At 44.9% G+C, this 18812-nt stretch overlaps 1 protein-coding gene across 4 annotated transcripts in view; it reads right to left on the reverse strand.

The window, feature by feature from the left end:
• Positions 1-6156: 6156 nt before the first annotated feature.
• pnpla7b (patatin-like phospholipase domain containing 7b) overlaps positions 6157-18812 on the reverse strand; it is a 354731-nt gene continuing 342075 nt past the window's right edge. For all 4 annotated transcript variants that reach the window (XM_043719901.2, XM_043719899.2, XM_043719900.2 and 1 more), the window contains 3 exons: positions 18608-18689; positions 17729-17835; positions 6157-11138 (listed from right to left, as the gene is read on the reverse strand). In XM_043719901.2, the coding sequence (XP_043575836.2) occupies positions 11067-11138; positions 17729-17835; positions 18608-18689 (261 nt within the window). In that variant the 3' untranslated portion in view covers positions 6157-11066. The remainder of the gene's footprint in view (positions 11139-17728; positions 17836-18607; positions 18690-18812) is intronic.

An 18812-nucleotide genomic window follows, 5' to 3' on the forward strand; every position in this document is an offset into this window, starting at 1 on the left:
CGGTCATTCTGGCCGGAGACTTCAACTGTATCATTGATGCAGATGGACGATCCGGCGGGGGGACGTAAACTGGACGCCACGTCCAGAGCCCTGATGGACACGGTAAAAGATGCCAAGCTGCACGACGTCTTCAGCACCCCTGCAGACGGAGCGCAGCGTAGATACACCTGGTCACGGGCAGACGGGTCTATCCGCTCAAGGATAGATTACCTGTTTGTGTCCCGAACTCTCTCAGTCAGATCCACCGACGTCAAGCCGGTGTTCTTCTCTGACCACTGCCTCCTGCTGGCCGACTGTCACCTGCAGGACGAGCAGCGGGTGGTAAGGGAACGTGGAAGCTGAACACAAAGCTGTTGACCCCGGGAAACATTGAGAATCTCAAGAGGGACTACACAGGTTGGAGAACCGTGAAGCCCCTCTTTGAGTCCCCAGCGGACTGGTGGGAAACAGTAAAAGGGAACATCAAGAGGTTCTTCATCCTCGAAGGTGTTCAGGAGGCGAGAGAGAGGCGGGGAAAACTGTCCCAGCTCCAGGAAAGTATGCAGAACCTGCTCCTGCTGCAGACGATGGGGGTCGATGTCACGGAGGACCTCAAGGAGGTGAAGGGCCAGCAAGCCTCGCTCTTTGCCTCGGAGGCCTCCAAGATAATCTTCCAGTCCAGGGTCCGCTCGGTGGAGCAGGACGAGACGTGCTCATGTTTCTTCTTCCAGAAGGTGCACAAAGAGAGCTCCGTGCTCAGCAGCCTGAAGGAAGAAGATGGCTCGATAACGTCGTCTCAGGCTGACGTCATGAGGATCAGAGCTGAAAATGTGTTGCTGGAAAAGCGCAGCAGGTCAGGCAGCATCCAGGGAACAGGAGAATCGACATTTCGGGCATAAGCCCTTCTTCAGGAATGGCTTATGCCCGAAACGTCGATTCTCCTGTTCCCTGGATGCTACCTGACCTGCAGCGCTTTTCCAGCAACACATTTTCAGCTCTGATCTCCAGCATCTGCAGACCTCACCTTTTCCGTCATGAGGATCAGTAAATCCTTCTATGCCAGTCTGTATGACGCGAAGCCGACTGACAGCACAGCCTCCCAGTCGTTCTTGTCCTCTATCATGGAGGTCTTAGACGACGGAACACGTGAGAGGCTGGACCAGCCGCTATCGCTGGATGAGCTGACCAAGGCCCTCGAGTCCTTCGAAAAGAAGAAAACTCCCGGAAGCGACGGCTTACCGGTCGAGCTCTATTCCGCTCTGTGGGACTTGATTGGCCAGGACCTGCTGGAGGTGTATGTCAGTATGCTTCGGGCAGGTATCATGAGTGAATCCATGAGGAAAGGCATCATCACCATCGTCTACAAGCGGAAGGGGGAGAGGGAGGAACTCAAAAATTGGAGACCAATCTCACTGTTGAATGCAGATTACAAAATTCTGTCAAAGGTAATCGCCAACCGGGTCAGGTCTGCTCTAGGGTCAGTGATTCACCCTGACCAAACCTGTGCTGTGCCGGGCAGGAAGATCGCTGAGAGTCTCGCACTCCTCAGGGATTACAATCGCCTACGTGCAGGACAGAGGGTTGGACACCTGCCTGATCAGCCTGGACCAGGAGAAAGCCTTTGACAGGATATCACACAGGTGTATGAGAGATGTTCTCTCCAAAATGGGCTTTGGGGAGGAAATCTGCAATTGGATCAGACTGCTCTACACCAACATTGTCAGTGCAGTCTCAATCAATAGGTGGGAATCAGATAGATTCCCAGTCAGATCTGGAGTCAGGCAGGGTTGCCCTCTCTCTCCGGCCTTGTTTGTGTGCTACATAGAGCTATTTGCTGAGTCCATCAGGAAGGATGCGAGCCTGAGAGGGCTGACTATTCCTGGCAGCGGGGGCTTGCAGGTTAAGGCCTCCCTGTACATGGATGACGTCGCCGTTTTCTGCTCGGATCCGCTGTCCGTGCGCAGACTCACGTACATATGTGACCAGTTCGAACGGGCCTCAGGGGCCAAGGTAAACCGAGGCAAGAGCGAGGCCATGCTCTTCGGGAACTGGGCTGACCAATCCTCGATCCCCTTCACCGTCAGGACCGACCACCTGAAGGTGCTGGGTATTTGGTTCGGGGTGGCTGGGGTGTGGGCCAAGTCTTGGGAGGAGCGTATCAGCAAAGTGAGGCAGAAACTGGGCAGATGGAAGCTACAGTCGCTCTCCATCGCGGGAAAAACCTGGTCATCAGGTGTGAGGCACTGTCATTGCTATTATACGTGGCACAGGTCTGGCCTATTCCCAGAACCTCTGCCGCTGCAGTCACCTGGGCCATCTTCCAATATACATGGAGATCAAAGATGGACCAGGTCTGAAGGGACTCACTGTATAAAGATCTGGGCAACGGGGGAAAAAATACACCCAATGCCACCCTCACCCTGATGGCCACCTTTGTGTGTGGCTGCATCAAGCTGTGCGTGGATCCCCGGTACGCAAATACCAAGTGTCACTACGTACTGAGGTTCTACCTGTCCCCGGTGTTGCGAAGGATGGGCCTGGCCTCACTGCCGCGGAACGCTCCGAGTAGTTGGACCATTCCGTATCACCTGTCCTTCGTGGAGAAGTTTATGAAGAAAAACACCTTTGACCACAAGTCCATCAGGAAGTGGTCAGCACGTAGTGTCCTTGAGACCCTTCGGGAAAAGGAGAGGGCGGATCCTATCGAGCGGTTCCCTGAGCAGACTGTCAAAGCCATTTGGCAGAATGCCTCATTGCCAGAACTTTCCAACAAGCACCAAGACATGGCTTGGCTGGTGGTGAGAAGGGCTCTGCCTGTGAGATCCTTTATGCACGCCCGGACTCTCAGCCGCACCGCACGCTGCCCTCGAAGCGGCTAAGAGGGGGGAACGAGACCGTCTCACACCTCCTTCTGGAATGTGCTGTGCAGAAGAAGTCTGGAGAGGAATGCAGTAGTGTTTGTTGAGGTTCGTCCCGAGCAGCGCCGTGACGCGGGACTCCGTGCTCTACGGCCTGTTCCCCGGGACACACACTGAGGACGAACATCAACTGTGTCTGGAGGATCATCAACTCGGTGAAGGATGCTTTCTGGGCAGTCCGAAACCTGCTGATCTTCCAGCTGAAGGAGTTGACCCCGACTGAGTGCTGCAGACTGGCACATTCCAAGGTCCAGGACTACGTGTTGAGGGACGCGCTGAAGCTTGGGGCAGCTGCCGCCAAGGCGCGGTGGGGAAAGACCACCGTGTAACATCTGCCTGTCTAAGAAGAACAGGGGGCCCACGCAGTCATTTGGGCTCTGCTGGCACCTCAGCTCAATGTAATCACACCAACCTGTAAATAAGAATGATTACTCTGTTTCGATATACAAAGAAATGGAATGTGTACATATGTATGGCATGTCCAGTTGTATAGATCAAAGTATTTATGAATAAAGTATATTTTTGAAATTAAAAAAAATCACAGAGGGACTGGTGAAGCCCACTAGTGTTCCCCCCCCCCCCCCCCCCACTACTCCTCTAACCAAATGAAAGGGCACTTTGAGAAGGACAGGATAGATTTTCATCTCAGGAGCAGCCATTGCTCTGGGGTCGTGCCATGTGAGGAACCGTGTTGAGGCTTTGTGTTGGGTGACTTTGGTCAGGCTCAGGTTAGTTTTTTTTCCTCTTTGTTTCCCTTTTTTAAAAGGAGCAGAGGGGATGGAGGCTGGATCAGTTGCACGTCCTCTTGCAGGATGTGGGAGGTCAGGGTCACCACCAGTGTCCCTGCTGATTTTATCGTGAGAATGTACCCAACTCCAGCTCCTCACAGACCGCATTAGGGAACTGGAGTTGAATGAGCTCCAGATCATTTGGGAGGCTGAAGGGTTGATAGAGAGGAGTTACAGGAAGGTAGTCACACCTAGGTTACAAGATGAAGGTTGCTGGGTGACCATCAGGAGGGGGAAAGGGAATAAGTAGTCAGTATAGGGATTTCCCGTGGCCATTCTCCTCAATAACAAGTATTACCATTTTGGATACAGTCAGGTTGGAGGGAGAGACAACTACCAGGGGAAAGCCACAGCAGCCAGACCTCTGGCACTGAGTTTGGTGCTGTGGCTCAGAAGGGCAGGGGGGGAGAATAGGGGAGCGTTAGTGTTGGAGATTGATTGGTTAGAGGAACAGACAGGACATTCTGTAGACAAGAACAAGACTCCCTGATGGTACGTTGCCTCCCAGGCATCAGAGGTAGGGGCGTCTCAGATTGAGCCTACATGAGTTCTTAAAGTATAGGATTGGAGGTGAGGACCTCAATTGAATTGTTATCACACTTGAGGGTCTAAAGGTAGATAAGTCCCCTGGTCCTGATGGAATGCATCCCAAGACGCTGAAAGAAATGGTGAAAGTTATAGTAGATGAGTTAGTGGTAATTTACAGGACTCTGGGCAGGTCCTGGTGGACTGGAAGACAGAGAATGTCAAGCTGCTGTTTAAAAAAGGGTGTAGGCAAAACAATAGGCCAGTTAGCTTAACATCTGTGGTTGGGAAAATGCTGGAGGGTGTCATTAAAGAAGAAATAATGAGATATCTGGATTGAAAGGGTTCCATCAAGCAGATGCAGCATAGATGCAGGAAGGGAATGTCGTGTTTGACAAACTTACTAGAGTTCTTTGAGGATGTAACAAGCAAAGTGGATGGAGGGAAACAGGTGGACGTTGTACACTTGAATTTCCGGAAGGCATTTGATAAGCTGCCGCATAAAAGACTCATCCATAAAATAATGCATGAAGTTTCAGGGAATGTTCTAGCATGGATAGAGGACTGGTTAACTAATAGAAAGCAGAGAGTTGGGATAAATTTGTGTTTCTCTGGTTGGAGACCAGTGGTGCTGCAAGGATCTGTGTTGGGCCCACAACTGTTCATGATATATATAAATGATTGGAAGAGGAGACCAAGTATAACATATCCAAGTTTGCTGATGACACTAGATTGAGTGGAAAGGTCTGCAGAGAGATTTAGATAAGTTATGTGAGTGGGCAAGGGTCTAGCAGATGGAGTACAATGTTGGTAAATGTGAGGTCATCCACTTTGGAAGTAAAAATATTAGGTCAGGGTATTATTTACATAGTGAAAGATTGCAGCATGCTGTTGTGCTCATACATGAATCACTGAAAGTTGATTTGTAGGTGCAACAGGAAATCAGGAAGGTAAATAGAATATTGGCTTTCATTGCTAGAGGGATTGAATTTAAGAGCAGGGAGGTGCTGCTGCAGTTGTACAGGATATTGGTGAGGCCAAACCTGAAGTATTGTGCACAGTTCTGATCTCTTTACTTGAGGATAGGTATACTGGCTTTGGAGGTAGGTGCAGAGGAAGTTCACCAGGTTGATTCTGGAGATGAGGAGAGGTTAAGCCACCTGGGACTGGGCTTGTTGGAATTATGAGAAAGGATCTTATAGAAACATATAAAATTATAAAAAGGATTGATAAGATGGAGGCAGGCAAGTTGTTTCTGCTGGTTAGTGAGACTAGGACTAGGGGACATAGCCTCAAGATTAGGGGGAAGTAGATTTAGGACAGAGATGAGGAGGAACTGCTTTTCCCAGAGAGTAGTGAATCTATGGAATTATCCGCCCATGGAAGCAGTCAAGGCAACTTCATTAAATATAATCAAGGATGGGTTTTTACATGGTTGGGATATTGAGGGTTATGGGGATAATGCAGGTGGGAGGAATTGATACAATGGATAGATCAGCCATGATCTTATTGAGTGGCAGAGCAAGCTGGATGGGCCAAATGGCCTACTCCTGCTCCTATTACTGTGAAAGACATGGTCATTAAATTGATACAAGGCTGAGATAGATTTTTAATTAGTGAGGGAGTAAAGGATTATGGAGAAAAGTGGAGATGGGGATTATCAGCTCAGTCATGATCTCGGTGAATGGTGGAACGGATTCATTGAGCTGAATGGCCCATTCTGCTACAATGTCTTATTATCTTTTATATCGCAGACCCGTCCCTTCTGAATTGAATTTCAGTAAAAATAAGAGAGCCCTAAAATGCTGCAATAACAGTTGAATGCGAAGTCTGAGTGGAGGGTGCTGTTGGTTCCCCTTGTTCCAGGTGCTAATTGACAGATTGCATACTTCTTATCCCTAACTTAGCAGTTTTTTTTTAAAAAAAAGTATCTTTCAGGCAAGGAACAATGAATAAATCATCTTTAATGGATATATAAGGCACATGGGCACAATATAAAGTGGATACTGAAAATACTTCATGTTAGTTACATACAGATTCCATCGAAGAAACTACTCTCAAGTAAACTCCTTAATGATAAACATCTATTCACTTTGTCAACAACTGAAGCTTGCGTTAATAACTCTGTCCTACACAAGCCCCTAAATGTATTTGTAAAAGCTGTTTTAACAACCTACATAGCAAAATCCATCAAATACATCTAGTCACCCAGCGGAAATGGTAAGGCACCTGCTCGGAATTTCCTTTTTATCTTTTTTCTCCCCCTTTTCTTTCCTCCCTTTCCCTGCTGAATCTGGCGATTCAGTTACAGCAGGCAACATTCCCACTGCAGGATTCCAATGCAATATATGACCAGTTAATCGGATTTGGTGGGTGGGGGTAGAAGGAGAAGATAATGTTGACCACTGCCCTCTGGAGAATGTCCCATGCTTCATGCTATGAGATCTCTCCAATCCAACTGAATAGCAGCTTCGACAATGCTGCACTCCCAGCTCCATGCAGTAGGATGGGGCTTGAATTCCTGATCATCCTGCTCCGATGAGATTGCAGTCAATGCTGATAAAAGCCACTCGATTATACACATTCTGGTACACATTGCCCAAAAGGCAATTCTTTGTCTGCGAGCTTTAACAGTGGGTCATGAATAGCTGTGATGGCATCAAAAATGGACTCTCATTTGACACCTCCACTTTCACCCTGGTAAACTCTCCATCCTGCTTTGGTCACGAGGCATTGTGGCCAATGGTAGCTCAATCCCCTAACACCACCTGATAATATGTTCCAACCAACGATACACAACCAGGAATGGGACATACAATCATGTTCATCTGTGCTGTGCACTGCCACCTCACATTGTGTTGTTAGAGTGTCCACCTTCAGCAGATTGACTGGCTTCATGAATAAATGCACGGTTCCCAACCAACAGATCAGGCGGCCTCCATGGGAGAACCCTGAGGTTTCTCATTCTTGGTCCTTCTCCCTGGATGAGCCACTGGGAGATGCCATGATGGATGAATTTGAACAATAGGCACATCAAGGCTTCAATTAACACACTGACAGACTGCCCCATCAATGTATAGTGCAGGGCTTTCCAAACACAAAAAATTATACAGAGCTCATTAACAGAATATTAAAGAGAATTTTAAAAAAACCTTAAGATAATAAACATTCAGTATTTCACAAGCCAATATTTCATAGTTAACACACAACTTTCCCTTCTTTCCATTCAAACTCAGGCAGTGATTCTAAGAAAGATTGACCTCCCAGTTCAACATGTAGTCTGGGAGAGGTAGGGATTATACAAGGTACATTGCTAATTACATTAAAAGAGATGAGATAGGCCTGACATCAACTGGAGATTTTTTTTACACCCCCAATACATGCCCCAAAACATCCCTCCACAAGTGGGAGTGAGGATTTCTCTTCCTAGCTTCCTAGTAAAGGGACTCACTGCACTGCTCCAACATCAGAATCAGACATGTCCTTCCCCAGCAAGAGAACAGGACTGAAGCTGTTCAGACAGTTGTACCCTTGAAAACTGCACATCTGCGAGTTACAGCACATTGCTCCAGTGCAGCTCAGTAAAGTCACCACCCTGTGAAACACCACTCTGAAAACAGCATTTCGGGCAGGATGTGAACAGATGATCTTTTTTTTAAACCACTGTAACGATTCCCTGATGGCACTTTCATGCAGAGTTCTGTTTTGATTTCTCGAAATGGCTCATTGCTCATATAGTCCCCATACCTATTCGGATTGCAAAACTCTGTGGTTTAAATGCATTTCTGGTTTACACACTTCAGTGGGGTGTGTTCTGGTAGCAGCTGTGGCTAGCCTCATATGGGAGGAGATTGATTCTATTGTCAAGGCACTAGACACCAGTTAATAATCATTAGCCTCTCAACTCTATACAAATAAAGTTTCAGTCACATTAAATATTGCATTGATTATTGCAACAAAAAATAATCTTTCACCTGATCACAATCAGGATGGCTACAGGAACTGTGCTTCATATGTCAATAATCCTTTTGGCTATTAGTATTTTTTGTGGATTGTTCATTCTAGTTAAGCTTTTAACTTGCTTCAGGACTCCAATTACATGACAGAGGCATGATTTATAGAGTATGACTTTACCCTTTCATTCTCTTTTGATGGAACTGCCTGGAGATGCTATTAAAGTTCACGTGTTCCTTTCAGTGGTTTTATCTTCAACATTTTAAAAAAGCAACTAAAAAAACTCAAGAGAAATCACTGTTAAGACTCCCCCAAGTCTTTACCAAATTCAGGTTCCTGTGACAGCAGATGAAGTGCTTTGTGTATGAGATTTCTGCACTCACTCCCATCACAGAATCAATCTCAACCTGATTGAAAGTAAACACATTCTTCATACATTGAGCTGTACATCCTCCAGACACCTGCAACTTTAAAAGATTTGGAGTGCATCTCTGGGAAATCTGCCAGGGAGTGCCTGCTACATTTGAGTTTGTAAATTGGTGGCCGGTAGTGCAGAACTATGAAGGGAGATCTGTTGTGAATCTTACTCTTCATAGTATCATTGAATACAGCTTCCAAAGGGAGGGGAACTAAAGGAACAGGGGTTGTGAGCCACTCAGGTAGAGGGCCTGCAGCTGACAGGAGGTTACCTGTCTAGCCAGTCAGGAGCAGGATACTGACCTGTATCAGCTCATGACTTTCCTGGCCATTAAAATAAACATGTGGGCCAATGCACCAGGGAATTGTGGGCTATGAATGAATGTGTGCGCACACGATGGAGCTGTAAAACCAGAAACTGAGCACTTAGTCCATAAAGGTTGATACTTTTTATATATATGCTGGCTGCATTACGAGATAATGTTCCAAACTTTTAGCACACCTATATTCTGCAGAATGTTAAGGTTATTTTAAAGTGCGCACTTGCTGAACGAGTACTCCATAGCTGTTAGTCTGCCTTAGTTGAGCAGAGAACCACAGCTCACAACACACTGATATGCAGTGATGCTACCTTTCAATTACACTGCTCTCTTGTTTCCTTGGTATATCTGGACCATATTATTCATTCATATTTGGCTTGAAAAGTACAAAGCAGACATGCAGGGCTGGAGAGCAACCCAAGTTGTGATTTGACGTTCTGATGAGATTGGCAGAATTTGAATGGCAGGTAAGTGCACCCAGTTTACAACAGTGTTGTAAGTACTGCACGTAGGATTAGAGCTGTCACAATGCCGTGCCCATCTTTCCAGAACAGTCCAACTGTCCATACAACACACTCCTAGAAGGTACCCAATCTTACTGCAGCAATGACAAGAGACACAAAGGTATCAGTGTCAAACCTGAGCTGCATGCAGCTTGCCCACACCCTCCAATGTGCGAGAAGACAGAGGAAGGTGGAAGAGTGGAGGAAAATATTTAATCTTAGGATTCAAGGGTTTGAGAACGTTAGAGAGAGCAGGAACGGCCTCTGAAAGCTTCAGGACGTTTGAGGTTATAAATTTCACTCATTGGCTGAGTTTACAAGGCTCCAAACTGGGAAAACTGGCAGCGATTTGAGGAAACCCCTGGCTAAACCGAGCCTCAAGGAGTGAGGGCGCTGGGTTAGGCAGACAGGAGACATCAACCATGAGAGTTGCAGAAGGTCCTGAGGTCCCTCTCGGTCAAAGGAAAGAACACAGTCAGCCAATGCAAGTGTGGACAACTACATGCCAGCGTACAGCATGACACAGACACAGGTGAGTCTAGTACCAGAAAACTTATGGAGGACGGCGTCCCACAAAGTATCCTTCTCCGTGGTAACTATCAGTCACGATACCATGTCAATGAGCAGCAACAGATAAACTGGGCTCTGGGAATCACTTAGAGTTTGGAAGGTAGGGACTATGAGGTCTGTATTTTCTTTAAACTCAGATCCACTCTGATTGTAGCTAGCTGACGGGGAGGAAATAAATAAGTGATAGTAAACTAAGAGGGGTGTTAACAGAGGTTTAACTGTCAGCACAATACAAAGGGTAGGTGTTTTGTGTGAAAATCCAAACGGATTTGAAATGGACACTTTGTGTTTGGGGTAGAGATGGAAGCGGTCGTTTTGAATGGAAAACCCACTCAAAGAAACAAAACGACTAGCTTTTCGGGAGTGTGTTTTCGCAAGGCCTTTTTATTTGGCCACCTTTCCACACAGGAGCAGGAAATGGGTGATCCACTCCAGACGAGAAAGATCAAAGAAGTATGTGAGCGCTGCCTCCTGCTGGTGACCTGAAGAACAGTATTTAGGCAGAGGCTTGGTGACAGGTCTCCTGTTCCTTGTCTACTGCCCTTGCAGTTACAGGAGTGCACTGTGAGGCAACTGTAAATGGCTAAACCTTGGGTTTAAAACATACACATTCACTTTGGCAGAAACAAGATGAAACGCTACATCACGCCATTGAAAAGAGAACGTGTGGATATAAAGTGCTAAATGAGTCTGTGTGACTCGTTTCTGGAACTTCTACTGATGGATGGGCGTGGGAAAGAGAAGGTTGGGAGTGGGGAAAGAGGAATGAGGTGTTTTAAAGTAGTCCTGAAATAATTAGGATACTGACACACTAAGCATCTGACTTTTAAAGTTACAGTCTGAAAACAATCTCTGTACAATTTGGTTTACAAAACTGGATTCATAAGGCCTCAATTTCACACACACCAATTACAAACAGGGTGTGGCAGGCAATATTGCTATTACTGCTTTGCCACAAACACTCTTCCTCCATCTTAGCCCCTGGATATGAAATGGAAGAGGCTGTCACTCTTCGGAAAGTAAAATGTGACAAGGAACAGGGGATTGAAAACTAATAAACCCATCAGGATACAGTCTGCAAAGGTTGGGGCTTCATTCTGTTCCAGCCTCCGTGCTCTGAGGTCCAGAAGTGGAGCACTTTTCTTTCAATTCACATTCTTCATCCTGTAACACATTTAAAACAAAAAGACTTAAACACATTTTGCTGAGAAGGGATCTGCTAAGATTTTACTGTGTCTTTGAGCAGTAGGCCTCACCATTGGTTGGGCCTAATTGCCATGGCAACAATATCAAGGCTCTTGTTCTGTAAAGAATACCAAGGTTAAACAGATAACCTTGAACGGAACTGTTGATCTCTTTGTTTATTTGAGTGCAAATCTGTATTTAGGCCAACCATTCAATTTGACCTGCAAACAGCCCCACAGTTCCTATTTTTATGGACATTAATTAGCTTTCAAAGCCCGTATATGGTAGGTATGAGATGCATATTCAATAAGCAAAAATACCATTCTACATCATATTGGTAAAGTTCCAAAAATTAGTGTGTAGTGTGTGTGCCTGGAACAGGTCCTTGTCCTTGCTTTCAAATGCAAAGAGACAAGCGTTTGACGGCCCCACTGCAAAAGCGAGTTTACCTTCAGGGAGCCAGTGCATTCTGGGAAAACGCGGTGAAATAATCAGCAGTCCTTAAAGACTACATACAGCAATAAACTTACGGAAACGCAGCAGGGCTGCAACACCTATGTGTGAGAGAAGAATGGGAGCTGCCTCTGCCTCCCACCGAGAGTTTACAGGTTAATTTGAATTCAAAAGCTTTTAAAGTGCTGCTCCTTTGTCACCTGATGAAGCAGCAGCACTGTGAAAGCCTGTGATTTCAAATAAACTCATTGGACTATAACCTGGTGCTGGGAGACTTCTGACTTTATCTATTCCTATCTAATGTGACAGCAACCATTCCTCACTCAAGACTCACACACCCCACAATCTTGTACCCAAAAAAGGTGGCCTGTTTTCTGAGTCTGTATGTGTACAATTATAAAATGTCTTTCCATTAAAATGCTGTTGAGCAATCCTTGTAGGTGGATTGGATAGAGGACAATGCACTGCATGACCCTGTATATGGTATAAATGCAGACCCCATCCTATATTATAATTTGTAAAACCTAAAGCACCTCTTAACCGGTGCGCACAAGGAGGTGGCAGTGGCGTGGTAATGACACTAATCCAGAGGCCCAGGCTAATGTGACCAATTCGGACCAACGGCTAATGGAATATAAAGATGGTCACCTCTAGTGAAAGTAATCTGTTGTTCTTACCAGCCTGAGTTACGCGTGACTCAGTATCCACAGCAATGTGGTTAATTCTTAACTGCCCTCGGGATTAGTCAGTTTCCCATTTCAGTTTCAGCCATCCCCTCAGATCAATGGCAATTCAGCAAAAATGCTGTCCGTGTCAGCACCAGCCACATCCCGTGAAAGATTCAAAATAATGACAGCTTCCACAGGCATGTTGCTTTTAACATTTTAACATGGTCAGGAGTAGGCAACAGACCAATGTAAATGGCTGATGGGGCAGCCAAACAGGTAAGGTTAGAGACGGCTCTGGGAAGATGAAGGCAGAAATCTTTTAGGAAGAATTCTGCATTGCAGTTCCTTTCAGAGTTATAATGTCAGATAATGTCAGAAAGCTTACATGGCAACAGGCACAGAGTGGGCCAGAAAACAGGTCAGTGGGAGGGTGAGGGAGAGGGGAGTGAAGGACAGGCCGAATACATGATAGGATGCTAGGAGAGTCTAGAAATGTCAGATTCGCCCTTGGACTGCTGGAAATGGACAGGAAATTAAACTGATCAGTCTGGAGTGACAGCAGGGAAAGGCACTGTTATGGTCACAAATGTGTCAGAAAACAAGATGAATGAAGTGGTCCTGAGTAGGACGAGAACAAAGACTTATCCCATGAATACGGAGATAGTTTGCAGCTAATATAAGTTCCCATGGCAACCCCTTTTATTTGGAGGAAGAGAGTGGAGTCAGAGAGGTTATTTCATTTAAGAGTAGGAGTTCAGGAAAGTGGAGGAGGGGGTTGAGAGATAAATACTGGTTGGGCTTCTGATTGCAGGAAAACTGGATAAGCTGCTTTGTTGGGGGTAAAGCTGTAGAGCGACTGGACTTCCAGGCTTTTCTGTATTCATTTGCTTTTTCCCCCCCCACAACTAATAAACGGTAAGAATGACCGATTGCTCTGTGCTGTTAGCTGGTGGAGGACTACAGTGCTTGGAGCATAGTAACAGCAGGACATTTAATCACTGGAGCCTGTTTTGCCATTAAGCAATTATCGACCTGTTTAGGAAACTGAGTAAGATCAGGAGAGAGAGAGTTGGGACAATGGACAGGTATTTGAATTCACAGGATGTGTCTAGTAGTATTTCTCAAGAACCCTGGGGTCTTAACTATTCACTGTGTGTGTTAATGACTCGGATGTGACAGAATGCCACATTGGGCGGCATGGTGGCACAGTGGTTAGCACTGCTGCCTCACAGCGCCAGAGACCCGGGTTCAATTCCCGACTCAGGCGACTGTGTGTAGTTTGCACATTTTCCCCATGTCTGCGTGGGTTTTCTCCGGGTGCTCCGGTTTCCTCCCACAATCCAAAGATGTGCAGATCAGGTGAATTGGACATGCTAAATTGCCCCGTAGTGTTAGGTAAAGGGGCAAATGTAGGGGTATGGGTGGGTTGCGCTTCGGCGGGTCGGTGTGGACTTGTTGGGCCGAAAGGTCTGTTTCCACACTGTAAGTAATCTAATCTAAAAGATTTCTACATTGCTGATGATGAAAAGACAGATGGCATTGTAAGCAGCATAAATGGAAACAAAATTTTACAAAGACACATCACTACTGAAATTTCCAAAAATGTGGTAAATGGATTTCAGTGTGGGCTAATGGAAGTTCAGAACCTAAAAAAGACAGAACAAGGCACTATCTAAACGGTGAAAAGCTGATCATGGAGACAGTTCAAAGTGACTTGGAAGCCAAGGTACATAGATCACTAGAATGTCATGAGCAGAAACAGAAAAGAATCAAAAAGCTTAATGGGATGCTGGCTTTTATATCCAGAAAACAAGAATACCGTACAAGGCTTAAGAAGCCATGGTTAAACTATACAAAGTCTTGGCTGCAGTACACTGCAGGTTTTATGACCTCTGGACACCAAACTTTAGCAATGACATACTGAACTCAAAGGGACTATCACAGAGATTTACCAAACAAGGGTCAGCAGCAGCTCAGGTGGTAGCGTTTTCACATGTTTTGGGTTCAAGTTGCATATCCAGACTTGATCACAAAAATCAAGGCTGCCGATCGGTGCAGTATTGAGGGAGTCCATTGGAGATGCACTGTATTGGGTGTGATATTACGCTGAGGTCTGGTACACCCTCTCAGGCTGATGGAAAAGATCAATGGCAATATTTTAAAAGAAGGGCAGGGAGCTAGTTATCTCCGGTGTCCCAACTAACATTTATCCCAGAACCAACCTGGTAAAAGCAGATGATTTGGTTATTATCACATTGCTGTTTGTCGGAGCTTGCTGTGCACAAACTGGTTGCCATGTTTCCAATATCACACCCTGTAGCTACTCTGTAAAAGTACTTCCCTGACTGTAAGTGCTTTGGGGCATCCAGTGGTGATGAAAGGTTCTATACAAAAGCAGTTCTTATCTTTTTTCTCCAATGTGAAGAGGAGATTACATAGACTAGAGTTGTACTTTCTGGCATTTAAGACAGTTAAAAGGTGATTTGGTTAAACTTTCCAATACATTAAGGGCAACTGTGAAAGTAAATAGAGAGAAACTATTTTTACTGTTTGGGGGAGTCTAGGACATTCTAAAAATTACAGCCAGTCCTTTCGGGAATACAATCAGGAAACAGTGTAGATGTTTGGAACTTTCTTATATAAATGGTAAGTGATGCTTGATTAATTGTTAATTTTAAAACTGAGATTGATAGATTTTCCAAATTACTAACGAATATGGGACAAACCAGTTATGTCACAGTTCAGCTATGATCTCACTCAATGGCAATGTGATAGGTTCAATGTGTTAAATGGTCTACATCCATTCCTGTGATCTGACAGTGCGGATGGAGGCCATTTGGCCCATAATGTCTGTGCTAGTAATTTTCAAAGTATCTATCCAATTAATGCCCATGCTCCATCCCTGTAGCCTTGCAAATTTATTTCTTTCAAATATATATCCAATTTCCTGTTTGAAAGTCACTAATGAATTTCCCTTTAGGCAGTGCAACTCAAGTGGATATAAGTCAACGTGTAAAGGGCATGACATCTTCCTATCAGAGCAATGCCTAGGAACTGAAATCAATAACCCCGCTGAAGCATAGAAATATTGGTAAAAAGAATTATGAAGGTTTAACAATTTCCTGTTTCAGAAGCTAACAATCCTCTAACAGCTTTCTCAACCTGATTTGCAACTTCTAAATCTTTGTTCACGACTACCCCTAGGGCCCATTGTTCCTGTTCCCCTTTAAAGTTCTCATTTAACTGGCATTGCTTCACCACCTCTTTCCTACCAGAATGAATCACTTCACACTTCTCTGTGTTAAATTTCATCTGCCCCTTTCGCCAGTCTGTCTACATCCTCCTGAAATCTGTTACAATCCTTCTTGTTGTTGTATACATTTCCAGCATGTCATCTGCAAACTTTGAAATTATACCCCTGTTTTTCCAAGGCCAGGTCATTAATATAGATCAAACAGAGCAGAAGCCTGAACACAGAGTCCTGGAGGACACCACTTGTACACTGCCGTCTCATCTGAAAAACAATCCTACTACTCTTGGCTGCCTGTGTTGTAGCTGATTTCATATACATGCAGCCACTGTACCTTTAATCAAATCTCTACTGTAATATTCTGATACCCTCATTCAAACAAAAAAATTGATTTCAGCCTTGAAAGATCCAATCTTCTCAGCATCCATTGCCCCTCTAATATACTTTTATTATCCAAAGAGTCAGTGTGGGCTTCCATCTCCTCGATATTTCAATTTGTCCTTTCTCTAAGCATCTGAAGCCACACTGAATTTTTTTTTCCTTATTCATTCATAGGATGTGGGCGTTGCTGGTGGCAGCATTTAATGCCCAGAGGGCAGTTAAATGTCAACCACATTGCAGTGGATCTGGAGTCACATGTAGGCCAGACCAGTCAAGTTTTCTTCCCTAAAGGACACTAGGGAACAAGATATGGTTTTTTTGCACAATTAATATGCATCATCATTAGACTCTTAATTCCAGATTTCACCATCTGGCAAAACTGGACGTGAACAGGGGTTTCCAGAACATTACATGGGTCTCTGGATTAATAGTCCAATGATAATACCACTTGGCCATCATCTTCCCGCCACCCCACTTTCTCAATTCTCAAATACAACCTGCATTTGTATAATCCTCTTAACAAAGTAAACTGCCTCAACACACTACATTGGACAGTTACCAGCCAAACTTTGATGCTGAACTATTGAAGAATTTATTAAGACCAAGGGCTTGGTCAAAGAAGTAAGTTTAAGGAGCATCTCAAGATAAGAGATGAGGGTTAAGGCAGGGAATGTCAGGGTTTAAGGTCCAGGGGACTGAAGATCACCTATCAACGGTTAAAGATTAAAATGGAAGATGAGGAGGAGATCAGAGTGTGAGAAAGTTCAGGGGGGGTTGTGGAGCTGGTGGATCACAGTATTGTTCTGGTTTCTTCCTCACTTTTCCCTCTGCTCCCAATGTGATGATTGCTTTCTTTTTGCAGACATGTGAATCACTGGAACAGACAGACAGGTTTAACATCTTAGCTGGAAGACAGCATTCATTCAGTTCTAAACTGGAGTGTCAGCCTAGATTACCTCTCCAAATGTTGGAATTGGGTTTGAACCAACAAGCTTCTGACTCAGAGCTACGAGAACTGCCAACTGATGCAAGCTGATCAGTAAAAGTTAGAGATAGTCTGACTTATCTGTGCACCAGAGATACTTTAAGTCCATTATGCTCCCGTCAAGCTGAACAAGCTTTTGAGAGCTCTGGCGATTAATTACCTGTCATGCTCAGTCTTTCTCCTTTCATTTTCAAGTGTCAGTTTTAGATCAGGCAATGTATTGTTAACTAAAATATTGATTTAGCCAGTTTTGTCTGAAAAGCATCTCTCTCTGCCCATTAGCAGTTAAACGATGGATTATTTCACGAGACTTCTTGGCGTGCCCCAGCGGTGTGATGAAGATGTTAGTTTGAGAGCCTTGATGCAGAAATAACTAACAAGGGGTTATAATCTTAGTATTAGAGTCAGACAGTTAGGGGACTGGTTGAAGACAGCGGGATGTGTGGGGATTAGGAAACATTCCCACACAAAGGCTCATAGAAGTCTAGAACCTCTTGCTGAAAATACCAGCTTTCAGGACTGGGATAAATAGATTCTTGTTAGGTAAAGGTATCAAGGGATGCACAAAGGGTAAACTGTCAGCCTGCAACCTTCGTCTATTATTCACTGCAGCTGTTTTGAAGCCGGGGAGTGCTGTTTGTGCAGCGACTGTAAACAGTAAGAACGATAACAACAGAACCAGTGATAAATAAACTCAAGATACACAGCAGGTTTATCAGTGTCTTCAGGTGAGGCAGTTTGAAATGAATCACCTTCCTCCTTCAGACACTGAAGAGACCTACTGTGTGTTTCCAGCGTTTGCAATCTCTCACCAATACTGTACACTCCTTACACTGTTAGAGATTTCATCTTCATTCTGCTCACTGGGGACACCATCAAAGTCATCCCTCTCAGTGTCAAAAGCATCTTCCTCATAGTCAGTCTGGTAGTCAGACTCATCTGTGGAACAGACAGTAAATGTTAACTGAGTATGTACTAATGTACAGTCAGTACAGCATCTGGAACGAGGAGCTTTTTCCACACACTGACTGCAAATACCAAAGCTAATTCATAATGGGGAAATGTAGCACTCATGAATTTCACATCAATTGTTGACGTTGTGATTAATGCTGCTCTGTAAAGCACATGTCACCCTTGGCAGTGGGTGTCAGACTCTAGATTTGTGGGCTAGCTCTTAAAGAAACATAAACCATTGTTTCATTGAAAGAAGAAGCCTCGCTTTTTCCCAAATTTACTACGCTCTGCAGTTAAAGGTGTTAACTCTTCCTACGACAGATAGCTAAGACCCTTCAGCATCTGTTGATGTTCTTCATATGGGACCACGTACTAAGCTTTGTGACAATGGGAATCATCATGGCTGAGCCTTGATGGTGAAACAGTTTTCCCAGAAAGGATCACAGGATATGAAGAATCGTGGAGCAAATAGGATTCAAAATCTGTCTCCATGTATCCCAATGAAACTTCCAATGGATGGATAAGTGATGTGACTTGCTTTTTTTTTAAAAAATCAAAAGTCTCTGAAGTCCAGTGAATCCTTCAAATTGGAAGTACAGGTGGGGGTGGAGGGGGGGGCGGGCAATTGGAGTCAACCACAACAAGAAATGAAATAAATGTGATGAGACGATGAAAGGGAAGGGCTACACTGCATCGCATTAACATTTTGGCACTGATACACCGTGTGAAGCAGCCTCCACAAGAAGTCGTGACTTACCGTCCACAACCAACAACTTTGCAGGTTCGATTCTAGACACGATTTCAGCCAGGTCAGTGAAGGAAGCATTTGGACAGGTGACCTGTTGAAAGGGAACATGGACATTATACAGGGTGGATGAGAAAGGGAGAGCTTGTTTTAAGTCACTGGGTTTACAAAGTGGCTGTAACAGAATGCAGTGAAACACAAAGTGAGTCCAGATCAG

This window comes from Chiloscyllium plagiosum, unplaced genomic scaffold (genome assembly GCF_037043375.1).
Source record: "Chiloscyllium plagiosum isolate Xiang-an unplaced genomic scaffold, Cpla_swu_hap1 HiC_scaffold_21, whole genome shotgun sequence".
Taxonomy (NCBI): Eukaryota; Metazoa; Chordata; class Chondrichthyes; order Orectolobiformes; family Hemiscylliidae; genus Chiloscyllium; species Chiloscyllium plagiosum.